This window comes from Scedosporium apiospermum, assembly GCF_000732125.1.
Source record: "Scedosporium apiospermum strain IHEM 14462 chromosome Unknown SEQ_SAPIO_0110, whole genome shotgun sequence".
Lineage (NCBI taxonomy): Eukaryota > Fungi > Ascomycota > Sordariomycetes > Microascales > Microascaceae > Scedosporium > Scedosporium apiospermum.
Window position 1 is genome coordinate 2,989,594 of NW_015971811.1, and position 16,103 is coordinate 3,005,696.

The window sequence follows — 16,103 nt, forward strand, 5'->3', positions numbered from 1 at the left end:
GGAGATATATAAACAAAATAAACTGCTCCGGGAACACAAAGAACGTACAATACATGACCCAAGAGACAGTGTTTGTATTTCAGAAGCCCCTCAAGAGAAAATTGAGAAAGCATCAAAATAGAGGCAAGCTCCTAGTAAGCTCCTAGTAAACTCCTACTACTACATCTCCCGACTCTCACCCACTCCTGAAACGACCCAGGTCAGTAAAATGAACGGAGATCCAGAAAGAAAGAAGGGCCTATCGCTTTTCCTTGGCGATTACAAAACATATCTGTAAAGAGGAGAACGATCCCCAAGATCAAGCAGTTCCTCTGAAGATTGATGTTAGCCAAGTTCCTTGTGGTGGTGATAAGGTCGTCACTTACGCTCCGTGTACCTAGCTCTGACCTCCTCTTCAGAGATCCTGTCTCTCTTCTTGTTTTCCCTGTCCCAGACGTAGCGCAGAACGATAGTGCAGATAATGCCGACCGCCGTGCAAGCCAGGGACATGCCGTAGCCGGTCCAGTATCGGGGCGCTTCATGGGCCAGGAAAATGTTGGAGCCGACAAGACCGCCCATGTTGCCCAAGCTGAGAGTCAGGGCCATGCCAACGGCTCGCTTCCAGGTTGGTGAAAGGTTGTTGGACACCCAAGATACGAGGGTAATTACGGCGGGGTTGATACCGGCGGGAATGGCAAAGAGAAAAGCATACGTCAGGCCGGGCAGTCTCGGGTGGGGGATGGAGATGAGAACAATGAAACCACACAGAGCCACTGCGTATGGTCCAACAATGAAGGGCCAGCGCCGTTGCCGCCGGTCAGCAAGCCGTGAGACTCCTATCGTGGTGAGGAAGCCGGTCACGTAGATCGGGATCGTCATCAGCTGAGCCTCGGCAGCAGTGTACCCTAACTGGTGGATAATAGTCGGTGCAATGAAGATGAAAGCATTGAGCGGAATACTGTTAGGACGAAATGACATGGTCAGTTTTCGCTTCCAGAGAAGAGACCTGAATGATCGGCAGTGGCAAAAAAGACCTACGTGTTTCCCCAGAAAATGAAGACAGTGAACCAAATCTTCCAGTCGAACAGGGCGGACTTGACGAAGGCCCATTGAAAAGCTTCTCCTGTTGAGACTTTTCCAGCGGAAGTGCCAGAATCCTGCTCCAATCGGTGCTTGATCAAGGCCTTCTCGTCAGCATTCAAGAAGCTAGCTGTGGCTGGCGAATCTGGCAGGATCCAGGGAACAGCCGCGCCGACCACCACGGTCACGATACCCTCTATGATGAAGATCCATCGCCATCCCTCTAGATTCCCGAGACCGTCCATCTTCTGCAGCGCGAAGGCAAGGAGACCAGAGAAAGCCCCGGCTAGAGAGGCGGCCGAGAAGAACAAGCCAAAGCGCCACTGGATATCAAACCTGCAATACCAATCGCCAAGGAGGTAGCTAGCGGCGGGGAAGAAGCCGGCCTCGAAGACGCCCAGCAGGAGTCTAGTCGCAATGAGACCACCGGCGTTTTGTACCAGGCCCTGACAGGTCATGACCTATATAGGAGATTCTAAGGTGTCAGCGCTTCGCAAGCTTAGTCTAGGTGTATTAACAGACTCACGGTGCCCCAGATCACCACCAAGATACCAATCCAATTTGATGGCTTCATGAGTTTCAGGATCATGTTGCTCGGGACCTCGAAGAGGACGTACGGGACGAAGAACATCTAAGATACCCATTAATAGCCATGACTTCGGTACTAGTGAATGAAGAAGAGCTTTCTAACCGTCAGAGCCAGGCGGTATTCCGTATCATTAAGGCCCAGGTCTTTGTTCATACCAGCGACCCTGGCGTTACCGATATTGCCCCTATCCAGGAACGAAAGGACATAGAGCAGTGTCAGGAGAGGAAGAAGCCGCCAGTCAATCTTGCGTAAAATTCGCTTCGTCTCGTAGTCGCCATAGAGAGGGAGGTTCTCTTCCTCAGGACGGCTACAGCTCTCAAGTTCGGTCAGAGCCGCAGCCTGCTTGACATTCTCAACATGGCCGAGGTCAAGGGCTTTGCCAGTGGTAAGAGTCATGATAATGACCACCTGATTCAACAGGATGCGCCGGAAGACTTGGTTTAAAAAGACTGAGATAAGAAGATGCAGAGGCGAAATGGGCACGAGCTATTGAGAAGCGCAAGTCAAATAGTCTATCGGTGGAAAGTGTATTGACAAGTCAAGATGTCCCCTACGAGATCGGTGTCGAGGTCTCTGGGCCTGTTGGAGGCCACCGGAGATATAAGAGCTTATACACAATCTTCGGTCAGACGAGGAGAAGGTCATTTTCCCCAACTCTCCCCATGGGGTAGACCCTGAGGCTCGGGACTTCCCCGCACCCTAGCCTGGATGCGGAAAGGCCTCTTTGCCTCTTAAGCAAGGAATAAGTGTTTGACTCGTGTTGCTGGACATCAAAAGGGGAACAAAAGCACAGCTCTATGACCCAACGGTTGGTCAATGAGCGTGATCTTGCCAAGGTGGCACGAGCGCCGGCTATACAAAAATAGGCCAGCCAGGTCGCCGAGGCGAACTCGCTCTAACCACCACTTGCCTCCTGGCTTATTGCCGTTTGGATTGCGAGGTATTGGCTGCGAGAAGTGAAGGGATTCTCACGAGGTAGCGGTTTTGAGACAGACGCAACGCCAGAGCCGAGGCCATGGACTCAAGTAACCCCACGCTCTCTCTTTGGACGTCATCGTCCATCCACATCGAGGGTCATCATGATGGCGCTGCTTCCGGTACGATTCAAGACTGGACTGGGCCAATGCCGAAGATATAACTCTCAAATGCATGGCAACTCACTTACACATTTTAAAGAGTTTTTTGGTTGGAATCACAGAATGAGGATTGTGGTTGTGGATCATAAACCATGTATCATGTATTTCGCCTCTATCACGTTGCCTACACTTACACCCCAGATCAAAGATGTTGTAGATGCGAGAAATTCCTCATTCAGAGTAATACACTCTTGTCGACCCCATGAGTCCACTACCGAGGTTCCTCAGCCGAGAATATATGCTCTCGTTGCTCTCGGCCACTCTCTCAAGACCCAAGCCGCGGGCCGGCAATATCCATGACCTGCGCGGATCTTGGCCTAACGTGTGCTCCCCCTGCTAAGTTTCTTGTTTATGCATTCATACTGGAGGAGAGTCAGTATCCAGGCGTCCGACGGATCCACGGCTCAAGACTTACTTGATCAGTACAGTCTTGGGCTCCGTAAATGCACGAAGAGCCTAATCATCCGTATGTATCAGCATAAGATATTCCTCACATATGCTGGGGATAAACCAGCGATGCGGAGCAGAAGCAGATGTGGGTGGACGGATACTCACATATTCGCCAAATTCCCTCCCAATACCAGACTGCTTTCGGCCGCCGAACGGGGCTTGCATGCTCGTCTGATCAATGTATTAGCACCAGCTCAGCAATGCCTTGAATTTTCATACTCACAACGCTAATGCAGTTGATGCCGACCAGGCCAGAGTCTACCTTGGAAGAGACCCTCAGTGCGCGGGCAATATCTTTGGTAAACACACCAGCAGTAAGCCCGAACTCGGTGTCATTGGCGGCCTTGATCACCTCTTCTTCCGTGTCAAAAGTCATGACGACTGCTACGGGCCCGAAAATCTCTTCTTTCAGAATTTGAGCATCGGGCTTAGGGTTCAGGAAGACTGTGGGTTCGATGAAGCAACCGTCACTGCCGAACCTGGAACCCCCGACAACAAGTTCCGCTTCTTGTGTGCCCCTGGCAATCATAGCTTTGACTCTCTCGAATTGCCCCTGATCGACTAGAGGGCCAACTGTTGTGCCTGCTACTTGGGGGTCACCCAGTCGTTCGACGGCATCAGCCATCCGCTCTCTGTAAGCCTGGATGAATTTGCCCGCGATGCCCTTTTGTACGTAAACTCTCGAGGAAGCAATACAGAGCTGGCCACATCTAGTCAAGATCCCGTTGATAGTCCTGCAAGCACAGAGTTAGTTAGTCGCCCTCCTCGTGGTGCTTGGCCCCTCACCAGGGCCAGCTTACCAGGTAAGTGCATTCTCAAGATTTGCGTCGTCAAAGATGATGGCCGGACTCTTGCCGCCTACCCAGGAATTAGTAAATCATTCTCCCACTAACCTCCGCGGATTGACTTGGCAAATTCTTACCGAGCTCTAGCGTAACACGCTTTAGGTTGCTCTGTGCTGCTGCTTCTTGAATCTTCTTTCCGGTGAGGATACTGCCAGTGAAGCTGATCTACACGTGGAGGCTCAGCAACAACCCGCATATGAAGGACTGGGACCCAAGGGGGCAGTATGACATACCTTGCGAATACGCATATGCTTCGCAAGTAAGGCGCCCGTCGTACCATCGCCGCTCAAGACCTGTACAACGCCTTTCGGAAATCCGGCTTCTTCAAATAGAGTGGCTATAGCAAGAGAGCCCAGAGGAGACTTTTCCGATGGCTTGACGATCAGAACGTTTCCAGTCGCAAGACAGGGAGCGGCTTTGAGTATAAACGAGGCCACAGGGGCATTGAAGGGGTTGATGGCCGCGCACACACTTATGAACAGGTCAGCACGCATATCTATATCGGCCTAGCAAAGCAGGCGAGGATCTCCTACCCAAGTGGCTCATGGCGAACTAGTTTGACGAAGCCGTCATCGTCGGGGAAGTAATCCCCTCGCTGCTTGTCAGTCCAGCCAGCTACCGAAACCTTGAGTGTTAGTCAATGGCGACGATATTCCGACGGCTCAAGTTGAGACAAGCCCCGGTAGGTAGAACGAAAAAAAAAAAAAAAGGAAGAAAAAGAAAACAAAGACAAGGAAACCCGACTCTGGACTCACCGTAGTACAAGACACAACTCCGAATGTAGCCCTTTTCTCGCGTGGCCATCAGCGAAACCGGATTGCCGGTGGTGAGCGAGTCAAGGTACATGATGTCATCTAGGCGAGATTCGAGGAGTTCAGCAAGCTTCAAGAGACAGGTCGTTCTCTGACTTGCCGAGAAGCTGCTCCATGGACCCGCGAAGGCGTCTTCGGCGAGACGGACGGCGAGCTCGACATCCTCCTCTCCAGCAATAGGCACATTATCCGCCACAACAGTGTTGTCCTTGGGGTTCAGAAGCGTCAACGTCTTATCGGATCGCGCCTCGACATATTCTCCGTTGAGGAAGAGCTTGCCGAAATCTTTGGGGTTGAGGATTGGGGTCGACATCATGACTGAAGTCTCTCAGATCAGTGGTGATACTAACGAGGGAAGCTGAGGGTACGTTGTCACAAGAAGGATGAATATGGGATTCTTTCCCCATTGATCCCTCTCCGACAGGTAGGGCGACTAATATTTGGATAGTAAATTAGGTGAACTATGACGCGAATCTAGGCTATCGCCGACTCGCTCGGCATCGAGGAGTTTCGTGGGAGGATTCATCGGCGGCAAACTCTCACTGCTTATCTCCGGAGTCCGCACCTTCAACCCCTCAAAACAAGCCCAGCACCCGCCTAGCTCTAGTGTCCTCGGCATCCGTCTCAAAATGTCGGAGAACGCTCTCGGTTATACTGTCTCGGCTATCAAGGCGTCTTGGGGGCAACTACGGTGCCGGTGGATTTCGGGCTCGGTCGAGATTATCCTGGCAGAGATAATAACACCATGAAGGCAGTAGTGCTCCGTGGGGACTTTGACGTCGTGGTTGAGGATCGTCCGAAGCCGAACATAACAGCGCAGACAGACGTGATCGTGAAGGTGATCACTTCGGGACTATGCGGCTCGTGAGTGTAGCCCATGGACAGTGGGTTCCCAACATGCATCACCCTGCTGATATCTGAACCGGTCAGTGACTTGCATATGTACCGCGGACACCAGAAAACGGGCGTTGGCCAAATCATGGTATGCTCCCTTCACCCCATAAACTCCTTCTGGGCTCGTGTTGTGCCTGTCAAAATTGGTAGTACACAACTGATTTCAAATTTCCACCCAAAGGGACATGAGTTCGTAGGTACTGTTGAATCAGTTGGCCACAAGATCACCAAGTTTAAGCCCGGCGACAAGGTGGTTTCCGTTTTCGCGACTATCTGGTGAGTGCTTCGCTCCCTAATGTCCTGAGCGCAGCCCCAGCTTATGGGTGATGTACGTACGCCTCGTGGAAAGTTGACATTCGCGCAACCGTAGCCAGGAATGTTGGTTCTGCCGCCAGGGCCTGGAAAGCCGCTGTGAGACCACACTAGCTTTCGGCAGTCCCGCACTCGACGGTGGGCAGGCTGAATACGTGAGAGTCCCTCACGGCGATGGGACCCTACAACACGCACCTGCCCATCTAGATGACTCCCTCCTCATCATGATGAGCGATATCTTTCCGACCGGATACTACGGTGCTATGCGAGCCATAGGTTTCTTGCAACGACCGTTGCTCCCCCCCGCAGACGGAAGCGGTATAGGGTTTGGTACACAGAAGCTTAGCGAAGCCGTCTTCGTCGTCCTAGGATGCGGCCCAGTAGGTCTCTGTGCTCTTCTGACGGCGAAAACAAAAGGTGTCAAGACCGTCTACGCCGTGGATTCTGTGGATCAGCGTCTAGAGCAAGCTCGATTGTTCGGCGGCATTCCCTTGAAATTCGGCGTCGACGATGTTCCGCAGATTATCAAGCAGGCTACTGATGGTCGCGGGGCCGATGGCATTGTTGAGGTCGTGGGCAACAAGGCTGCTTTGCGATCTGCTTTCTATCTAGTTAGAAAATGCGGCGTCTTGTCCTCGATCGGCTTCCACCATGGGGATCTACCCTTCACCGCTACCGAGGTGTACGCGAAGAATCTCACGTACGTCCGATGGCGAAGGCCGCCCCTTCTTCTTCACCGTTTCCTAGGGAGTTGCCTCTCTTTATCTCCCAAGTTCGATTGCTGTTTCAGTAGGCTGACGGCGATTTCTGCAGTGTAAACTTCGGTCGTGCCGCTAGCTCAAAGGTCTTCGACGAGGCTTTGGCTTGCCTCGAGGCCAATAAAGATAAGGTCTCTACCATTGTGTCTCATACCTTGCCTTTGACAGATGCCCAGCATGGCTATGAGATATTCGAGAAACATGAGGCTCAAAAGGTCTTGTTCAAGAGCTGAGAAAAGCTGAACGACGGGCGAAATGTAAGTTTCAGCCGGAATATGAATACCAAGTCTCCATTGCCCGTGAGAGATTTGGGATTTGGGCTCAAACGTGCCTCATCCAGCGAAGGGCCGCAAGCTCTCAGTGCGTGCTGCTTTCGTGCCACCTCGTCGCGTATTTTGTCGTCCCATCACGCGGAGCCGTGCCCGGAACCCGAAGTCCAATGAGACCACAATCTCACATTGTCGCCTCTCTTCAAGGACCCCATTTTGATTTTGCTTGATCATGGCTCAGGGCATGCTCTCCAACGGTTGACGAATATCACTGCAACAAAGATTGTCTGGGAACTCTTAGCAATAGTAATTTCAGTTCGTTTTACTTATTTATAGATGCCGCCCGTTGGGGAATGTCCTCCCGTGTCTCCTGCATCCCGTCCGTGGACCCGCATCCCCGTACCAAAGAGCCGGTCTGTTAGCTAGAGCTGTTATTCTCGGCAGTGAAAATGGGCCCAATGGTCGCATCATTCTTCCGTTCCCCATCTCGGTAGAACACCCAATGAGACCGGGCAGCATTAGGCCCTGCCCCAGGGTACGGTCCCAATCCTTATATTGGGACGGTATTCCCAGTTTACAGTTTCTTCAAATGCCGCCGCATCATCAATAAACCCTCCAGCGCTATGACGGCAGTCGGCCCATCGCCAACTGCAGGAAACACCTGATATGCATTCCTATCGCAGCATCAGGTTACATCAAATTTTAAGATATTGGACGCCGGGCCGGGAATATCATCGAAGTGCTCCCGTCGTTGATGATGTGGTTCCCAAGAGAGCCGGGATGACTCCAAGCGGTACAGACAACGGCGGCTTACGACACCTAAAAGCAGCATATAACAGAGCAGTCTTCCTACGTGACGGACCGCGGAGGCTCTCTGCGCGATGTTCTGGCACGGTAATCGCCCGCTTCTTTGCTGCTCCCTATGCTGTCTTCTCAGTACAAGTCTCCCTCCCTCACTTTGGCTTACACGGTAACATCCATCATGGTTGATATCCAAGAGGGACTCATCAACATGGTTAAAGACTGGGACACAGCCCTCTTCAAATCCAACATCATGGCCCACAGCGCCCTCGCCCAAGTCTTCAATCTCCCCGTGATCATTAGTAGCAGCGCGTCAGTGGGGCCCAACGGCATCGTTCCAAAGGAACTCGTTGCAATGCACCCCAATGACACGATTATCGACCGCAGCGGCGAGGTCAATGCCTGGGACAGCAAAGACTTTCGTAATGCAGTGCAGGCGTCAGGTAAGACGCAGATCATCGTTGCTGGGATCATGACGGATATCTGTAAGTTTTGCTTCTTCTCACGCATCTTACAGACTAAGAAACACGACCGCTGATGGGGAGACCTTTGTGTGCAAATCAGGGCACAACGTTCCTGTCCTTTCTCTTCGTGAGGAAGGATACGGTGTCTAGGTTAACGCCGAGGCATCCGGAACAACTTCCATCTTCGTCCGCGATCTCGCCAATCTGCGAATGATGAGTGCTGGCGTCCACGTCATGTCGATGTTATCAATAATGTCTGATCTCATGCGCTCCTGGGCAGACACCCCGGGGTAGTCGCAGCTACGAAGTACTGGTGGATATCTTAAAGATCAATGGATTCGCAGAAGCAAGGCACCGGCCTTTCCTCAGTGACGACACGAGCCAAACCAAGGTCGGGCTTGATACGAGGGTAGAGGGAGAATGGCCTCGATGCTCAGGGTATACTCCGCATCTTAATGCAGTTGAGCTGACAATTGGGTGCTTTCTTTTGGACTCGTATTCGGCAAAAATAGCCAGGAACCAGATATCTTGAGAAGGAGAGCTGGACAAGAGAGAAGCCGACTGACAACAAGTGCTGCCTACTTCCTAGTGTGTGCCAATTGACCTCGGGTTGCCGAATCTTGATATCGATTGTAAACTCCCTTTGTACCTCCGTATCGACCTCCATCGATGATAACGGAGGATATCAAATCCTAGGTTTATTATCAATCAGTACCAACGCAGTCCTCATCTTCTTAAGAACTGCCTTAAACTGCCTTGGAGATTCAATGAGCCGATCTCTTAACACCCCCCTCTTAAGTATCAATTTTTTCTCACGCATTGTTTATTGCCTTCTTCCCATTATAAAACTCTTCCCATTATAAAACTCTCTGTCAGGGACTTCCATGCCTCCATCGCTTCCGATTGATCCTTTGGCCGTCATGGATCGAAACCGATGATTTTTGCCTCGGCAATTTGCCCAGAGCTCCGAACCCCAGTGAACTAGTGGCATCAAATGGATCAGCCTAATGCCCCTGATTCTCCGCGCCCACCCCCGGTGCCGATGAGATTTACCCCAGCACTACCAGCAGTGGGGTAACGTGGGCAATCCACACGCAGCCATAGGCACTAATCCAACCCCTACAGCTCATTCGCCAGCAGTACGTACCCAAGCACTGGGACGATTCGCACACGATTTCCCAGGGGCTTCGAACGGCTGCCGAAATTGGACTCCAGCCCCAAAACGAGCGCAAGCCCGACTCCGCGGCATTTAGGAGCGGCTCGAGGCACGAGATTCAATAGAACTCAGAAACACTCGCCCTGCAGGGTTCGGCGTAAATTGCCCATATTAAAAAAGTGTTCCCATGTGCCAAACCCCCCAAGCTCCAACTTGCGCCTGAACAGAAAACGTGGAAACGAACCCCCCTGGAGAATCTAATTTACGGATCGATCCATCTTCCTCTTCTTGTTCCTTTCTTAATTCCTCATATTTTAAAGTCGCGAGCGAAGTCTCTCTTGAATATCCAAACCGAGTTGTCCGGAGCATCGTTGATTTTTCTCAAAGCTCAATATCTAACTCGAAGAAGAAGAAAAAAGTTCTCTCCGAAATCGCCATGACCTCCCCAGACAAGAGCTCCGCGCCCTCCAAGGCCAAAAAGCTACCCCTCAGCCTAATCCTCGCCCTCACCCCCTCCAACATCGACGCCTTCCTCTCCCACCTCAACCGCTGCCTCGAGACCCCCTCCGGCATCGACACCGTCCTCCTCTTCGTCGGCTACGCCTCCCGCCTCGCCGCCTCCCTCATCGACTCCGCAACCGACGGCACCGTCGAGCAGCACGCGCGCCGCCTCCTCTCCCTCGTGCCCCTCGAGTCCGCAAAGGCCCTCGCTGCCGTCGCCGTCGTGCCTTCGAAGAATGCTACGGCTTTGAGGGCCGCGGCTAGCCTTAGGGCCATCTATAGCCTCCTTACCGACGTCCGTACGTTCATGCGGCTTTGGGGTCTGTTGGGCATGTACATGGCTCTTAAGCAGCTTATCCGCAAGGAGATCGCTATCCGTCGCGGCGACAAGACCGCTGGTGCTGCTGGCAAGGAGGAGCGCATCGACCGTGTCATCGCCTGGACGAAGCTCATTGGGGGTATTGCGTTCCAAGTTCTCGAGAACGGCGCTTTCCTCGCCCAGAAGAACATCATCGATTGGACACCCGCTACGCAGTTCAAGGCTATGCAGTGGAGTGTCCGCTTCTGGGCGGTGACCGTCGGTGTCGAGCTCGGAAGGCTGGCCATCGAGAAGGTGCGCAAGGAGACGGGCGATATCACCACCGCCGAGCACCAGGAGTGGAGGGCCAACTGGAATAGGTCCGTCGCGAGGAACTTGGCCTGGGCGCCTTTGACGGTGCATTGGAGTATGGATAAGGGCTTCGTGAATGATACCATGATTGGTGTGTTGGCAACCATTCCTGGTCTCATCCAGATTCGTCAACTCTGGAAGGCTACTGCTTAAAAGTTGGATGTGGGTTTCGGTGAGGGTAAGTGGGGATTGGGGATTCGTGACATATCTCTCTCATGAGACATGTGGAACAAGGGACACTCGTCTCTTTTCGTTTTCATACGTTTTTTCTTGCTTGGTCTGGATCAACTCGATGTGGGATGTGCTGTTTTTGTTTGGAGTCACCTAGTCACCTAGCTGGTTCGATAACAATGGGCTGGTTAGGTATTTTGGGATATAATTTTTGGGTTGGGTCTCATGTCAATTGCCTTTACAACTCTCCCCTTTTTGTCTGTCTCTGTTTTAGATTGTTTTTTTAAAGCTGGGGATTAAGTTTTTAATGTACATAGATTAGCTTGGAGGTGGAAACGTATATATACTTTGATCTTCTTTTGCAATCACAGCCAACCCGTAAACCCTTAAAAACTCAAGATTTCCCACATCTCCTCAATGCTCCAATACTTCCTCATATTCTCCGCCCGCAACGTATGTACTTCCTCATCCAAATGCCTCCATAACACATCCCCCCACGACTCCATCTTCCCCCTCAACGCCTCCCAATCCAGCTCCTCCTTCCCGTCCCGACATGCCCTAACATACGCTTCAAACTCGACCAGCCCCGCGTGGATGGCCTCATGCTGCGTCAGGAGCTCCGCCTTGCCGCTTCTCCTCTCGCCGTCTTCGTCGATACCCAGCTCGGCGCGGAACTCGGGCATCTTTTGCGCTAGGACGGGGAAGACGTACGCTTCCTCGATGTGGTGGTGCATCTGGAGTCTTCGGCAGAACTGGATGGCACGCGTGAGGAAGTGGTCTTTGCTGGCGCCTGTTAGTGGGCGTTTGTCTTGGCAGGCGGTTTGGAACGATTTCCATTCTGTGCGGAAGTACTCGTGCTTTAGGGGAGTTCCATTTTCCTCTTGTGTTAGAAAATTTCTTGAATTCTTGGGCTCTTGAGGATGTGAGAGTCAAGGAAGGCGGGTGAGAACGCATACAAAGTTGTTCATCTTCACTGAGAAGGCGTTGAAAGTGCTGAATTCCTCAGCAGTCATCCCATGTCCCTTCTCATCATCACCAACTCCACTACACCCGTCCGGCTGGGCAGAGGTAGACATGTTTCTCAACGATACCGCCAGAAGCGAAAGGTTTGTATTCGTAGCCCTCACGGTGGGAGAGACGAGGTATCGGGTTCTTCTCACAGAATTACCGCCTAGGGGAAGCGTGAACTTGGGAGGAATGCCCAGCCAACGAGGAGAGGGCAAGAGGTTCGAATTTAAGCTCCTAGTCGCTAGTCGCCTCGCGTGAAAAGCCATGCTTTGATTCTACGGTGAAGATTTGGAAAGCTACAAGTAGATACTTGGCGCGTCCGCAGTGAGCAAGCCGATGTCGTCCAAAGCTTAAGCTGGGACACGGCGCGCCGAGTTCTCCACCACCCATTCATCGCCTTTTACTCGGTGATCCCTGCGTTAGATCGTATTCCCTCGTATCCCATTTGCAGCCGTTTTGCGTGAACTAAATCCAAGTCCCGTCCTAAGAAAAAGCTGTCTAAGCCGATTATTAATTCAAGGGTCCGTTTACGTCAGCGAGGTGCATGAGGTCTCCAAGTTCAAACGACGCAATATTGACTTGGAAGACATCAGGCCTCAAGCATCACGTAAAAGGGAGTCGCTGTGAAGAGGGCGCTCTCCTTCCATGTGCCTAGAAGTGTGATATCGATTGTGGGGGCACGGATTCAGCTTTCGTTGGCGGAGTACCACTGCAGGGCTAGGTATCCCATGCGACCCAGTAGATAGACCTCGCTCTTAGGCTTCGCAGGTTTGAGGATAGGACATGGACCGACACTCTACGCTCGACTATTGTCGCGATGCCTACGACTCCGTTACACCAAAACGTAGGGAGAGAGACCATACATTATAGTTATCCGCTTTATTCCGAACTACCTAAAAACAGGCCTGGCAATCACATCGAGTTTATACGAAGCTCCCTCTTGGAACGAACTACCGAACCCAATGCAAGGCATGATAAAAAGAAAGAAAAAGGGAAAAACAGGAAAACGATGAAAAGTGAGAGAGAGAGAGAGGTCAATAGTAGTAAAAAGACATTTAAAAAGAAAAAACCAAGGCATCCATTTTCCCCCGCTTTCGTTATACCCCAATTTCTTGCATTTTCTTTATACCGTTCGTTCATCAGAGCTTTTCTTTCATCCTCGTACCGCCGCGCCCAACGCCCCACCAGTAAACTGCGTACCGCCCGCCTGGCGCTGCGTATGTCCGCCCGTCCGGGCCCCGCCGCGTCCCGTCCTCTGTCCCTGCCTAGCACCGCCCCTTCCGCCGCGGCCGCCTTGCCTCTCGAAGGCGTTGGCCGACCCTTGCGTCCTCTGCTCGAGGGTCCTCTCGTTGGTCTCGATGAGGGCGCTGGCCTTGTCGGAAAGCGCGAGCGAGAGACCCTGAAGCCTGCTGAGCTCGACGCCCTTGTGGAAGATGATGGTGGAGGCGGTGTTATCGAGAGACGCGGAGAGCTCCTCGTGGCTCATCATCTTCATCACTACGGCGGATACCTTGGCGCCGTCTAGCTCGAACATATCGCTGAGCGTGGATACGGAGAGGGTGTCGTAGAAGGGCGCGTACGTGAAGAGGTAGGTCCGGAGACCTTCCTCTTGGATCTGCTTGGCGAGCATGGCCTTGATGTCGTCCGTGTTCGGCATCAGGTCCCAGATCTTGATGTTGTGGATGAAGGTGATGGCCTTCTTCCACTCGCCCGCCGCGAGCGCCTTGGACGCCTGCATGACGTGGTCGCGAGTGTTCTCGGGAGGCCCCGTGAAGATTTGTCGCTCGTGGTACTCGAGCATGCGGCGGTACGTCTTGCTGATGACTCGCTTCCTTATGTCGGGAGAGGAGCCGGTCTGAGCGAGGAGGGGGATCTCAAGAAGCATGCTGCACGTAAGGTAGACGCATTCTAGAAGCTCCAAGTTGATGTGCATGTGGAAGGGCAGTTGCCTCTGCTTCTCGAGCTTCTCCTGCTCCGGAGAGATCTGGCTGTGCCTCTGGATGATGACACCCTGGGCGAGGAACTCCTTCTGCCGTCCGCTTCCGCAGACCTCTTGGAGAGTGTTCTGAGCGTCGTACACGAGGCCCTTGCGGAAAGCGCAGAGGCCGACTTGTACGATGGTTCGGTTGTAGAGGATTTGGGTCTGGATGTCGAAGTTGGGGATGGTCTCCTGGAGATGGGACATGAGAGACATATCCCTCGCCTTGTAGTAGTCACCATGGAGAGCGAGGAAGTAGACGTGGCACAGCATGGCACGCGCCCTGATGATACCCTCGCTGTTGTTGAAGAGGTAGTTGGAAAGCACTTGGACGAGATCGGTAGGGTCGGCAACCTGGGCTCTGGGCGTGATGGTGGACTCGACATCCTTGCCAGCCGCAGCCCAGGAGTTGTCCTCGATAATCTTGACAACTTGGGCAGGCTTGAAGTAGACGTGCTCTAACCGCCTCATGACAATACGGTTGATACTGTCTTGAGGGACATTGAGAGACTCATCCTTGCGAATGGTCTCGTAGTAGAGCATGCCGCGGAAGATGATGTTGTAAAGGTCACCCTCATCCTGGAGTCGCTCGATGTACTCCGAAGTGTGGGGATCGATGCTCTGGAGCGACCGGACGAGCTCATCGTCAAGCCTCTCAATATACGAGACAACACTTCCGGGAACCTTGATGTACTTCTCGCCCTCCTTGAGGGTCGGGGGCTTCTCATCGTCATCCCACTCTTCGGCGTTCTCTACAACGACGTAGTCGGGGTTCTCACCCAACACGGTGAGGAGGAGCGAGAGCTCCTTCTCGGCAGCCTTCCAGTGCTCTAGAGGCATGGAGGTGGCGGCGCCGGAGCCGAGATCGAACCTGGTGGAGACGATCGTGAGGAGGACCCGAATCTTCTGGTAAGGAGTGTTGGCAATTTCGAGGAGCTTCTCCATCACCTTAATCTGCTCCAACCGATCGGTGTTCTTCTTGCCACGGCTCTCCATGATGCCTCGGAGGTGCTTGAAGATGCTCTCGGGAGTGTACTGGACGGCCTTGCCACGCCTGTCGACAGGGGCGAAGCCCTCCTCGTCGGCAACCTCGGTAGTCTCGTCCAAGAGCTGAACAGCCTTGAACTTCTTGACCACGGGCTTCACCTCCTGCTCCTCCTCAGACTCCATAAACGCATCATTATCGGCCCTGTAGGCATCAACTTGCGCCTGGTACTCCTTGTTCTGCTTTCGGATCTTCTGCTTGACGGCGTTCAATCCACGGGCGCTAGTGGCGTTCATCTTCTTGGGAGTGACCTTTTGCTTCGCGATGGTCTCGTTCATGTAGTCCTCGAGTTCAGCAACCGCTCTGATGTACGTCTTGGGAGCCTTTCCAGCCTCTTGGAGCTTGACGACTTGTCGGTTCAGTTTATCGTATTCTGAAAACGAGACAAACGCGTTAGCACTTTTCTTCTTCTTCGCAAATGGCATTTCTCAGATGGGGCTTCATCAGAATCCTTACCTGTCGCGATGGAACCCCAATCATCAATCTTCTTCGCGTTCTCAATAAGCTTGATGATTCCCTCAAGCTCCTCGAACCGCTTATCCTTGGCACTTAGAACTTTTCGAGCCTCGCCCTCACTCTCCTCGCTCTCCGATTCATCGCCAACCAAGAAACGGGAGGCACCCTTCTTCGCCTCCTCGCCATCACTTTCATCTGAACTCTCCTCCTCCTCCTCTTCCTCGGAAGATTCCTCCTCGGATGATTCTTCTTCCTCCTGCTGCTCTAGCTCCTCCTCCTCGGAGTAGAGATCTTCCTCGTCAGACGAGGAGTCGCTGGAACTATCGTCCCGGCCTCGGAAAAATCGCGACATGTTGGGCGTGCGGTCGGATAAAACTTGAAACGGAAAGAAAATCGACGTTCGTTGACGGTGTGTTGTCGAAAATTTCGGGGGAAGAAAAAAACTGTCGCCTCGAAATCGATAGGTTTTTTCCTTTTGGCCGTTTCCGAGTTCTGGGCGGCGACCTGGAAATCTTGCCTGGAGGGGTCAAGCAAAAAATCGGTAAAATTTGGTGGGGAGGGCTTTCATGTGTGTGCCTGTGTGCAGACGGCGTTGTGAGGGGCCCACAAAACGGCTGCCGATGATGAGCCGGGCACCTGCCAAGTCAAAATGCCACCTGGCGGGAGGCGAAAAAAGTTCGTCGGCTGCTGCTCCACACGCTGACAATTCAAACCTTTCCAGTGGTAGTT

At 52.7% G+C, this 16,103-nt stretch overlaps 6 protein-coding genes and 1 pseudogene across 6 annotated transcripts; 3 read left to right on the forward strand and 4 right to left on the reverse strand.

Moving 5' to 3' along the window:
- Positions 1 to 258: 258 nt before the first annotated feature.
- Positions 259 to 2,044, reverse strand: SAPIO_CDS7760 (Retrograde regulation protein 2; the record flags this gene model as incomplete). Its single annotated transcript, XM_016789557.1, has 5 exons — positions 259 to 311; positions 366 to 937; positions 1,018 to 1,520; positions 1,586 to 1,690; positions 1,751 to 2,044. 5 exons carry the CDS (start codon positions 2,042 to 2,044, stop codon positions 259 to 261), a joined length of 1,527 nt encoding a protein of 508 aa, XP_016641384.1.
- A 1,151-nt stretch (positions 2,045 to 3,195) lies between these two features.
- SAPIO_CDS7761 (Retinal dehydrogenase) lies at positions 3,196 to 5,204 on the reverse strand (the record flags this gene model as incomplete). Its single annotated transcript, XM_016789558.1, has 8 exons — positions 3,196 to 3,240; positions 3,340 to 3,405; positions 3,458 to 3,968; positions 4,035 to 4,092; positions 4,157 to 4,244; positions 4,313 to 4,550; positions 4,613 to 4,694; positions 4,835 to 5,204. The coding sequence occupies 8 exons, from the start codon at positions 5,202 to 5,204 to the stop codon at positions 3,196 to 3,198; spliced, it is 1,458 nt and encodes a 485-aa protein (XP_016641385.1).
- Positions 5,205 to 5,636: 432 nt separating this feature from the next.
- On the forward strand, positions 5,637 to 7,088 carry SAPIO_CDS7762 (uncharacterized protein; the record flags this gene model as incomplete). The annotated part of the gene is made up of 5 exons (XM_016789559.1): positions 5,637 to 5,755; positions 5,822 to 5,873; positions 5,967 to 6,061; positions 6,156 to 6,797; positions 6,911 to 7,088. The coding sequence occupies 5 exons, from the start codon at positions 5,637 to 5,639 to the stop codon at positions 7,086 to 7,088; spliced, it is 1,086 nt and encodes a 361-aa protein (XP_016641386.1).
- A 958-nt stretch (positions 7,089 to 8,046) lies between these two features.
- Positions 8,047 to 8,539, forward strand: SAPIO_CDS7763 (uncharacterized protein; the record flags this gene model as incomplete). The annotated part of the gene is made up of 2 exons (XM_016789560.1): positions 8,047 to 8,410; positions 8,490 to 8,539. 2 exons carry the CDS (start codon positions 8,047 to 8,049, stop codon positions 8,537 to 8,539), a joined length of 414 nt encoding a protein of 137 aa, XP_016641387.1.
- Positions 8,540 to 9,981: 1,442 nt separating this feature from the next.
- On the forward strand, positions 9,982 to 10,869 carry SAPIO_CDS7764 (annotated as a pseudogene; the record flags this gene model as incomplete).
- Positions 10,870 to 11,273: 404 nt separating this feature from the next.
- SAPIO_CDS7765 (Uncharacterized protein) lies at positions 11,274 to 11,963 on the reverse strand (the record flags this gene model as incomplete). Its single annotated transcript, XM_016789561.1, has 2 exons — positions 11,274 to 11,765; positions 11,844 to 11,963. The coding sequence occupies 2 exons, from the start codon at positions 11,961 to 11,963 to the stop codon at positions 11,274 to 11,276; spliced, it is 612 nt and encodes a 203-aa protein (XP_016641388.1).
- Positions 11,964 to 13,048: 1,085 nt separating this feature from the next.
- Positions 13,049 to 15,726, reverse strand: SAPIO_CDS7766 (Eukaryotic translation initiation factor 3 subunit C; the record flags this gene model as incomplete). The annotated part of the gene is made up of 2 exons (XM_016789562.1): positions 13,049 to 15,291; positions 15,375 to 15,726. The coding sequence occupies 2 exons, from the start codon at positions 15,724 to 15,726 to the stop codon at positions 13,049 to 13,051; spliced, it is 2,595 nt and encodes an 864-aa protein (XP_016641389.1).
- Positions 15,727 to 16,103: the final 377 nt, after the last annotated feature.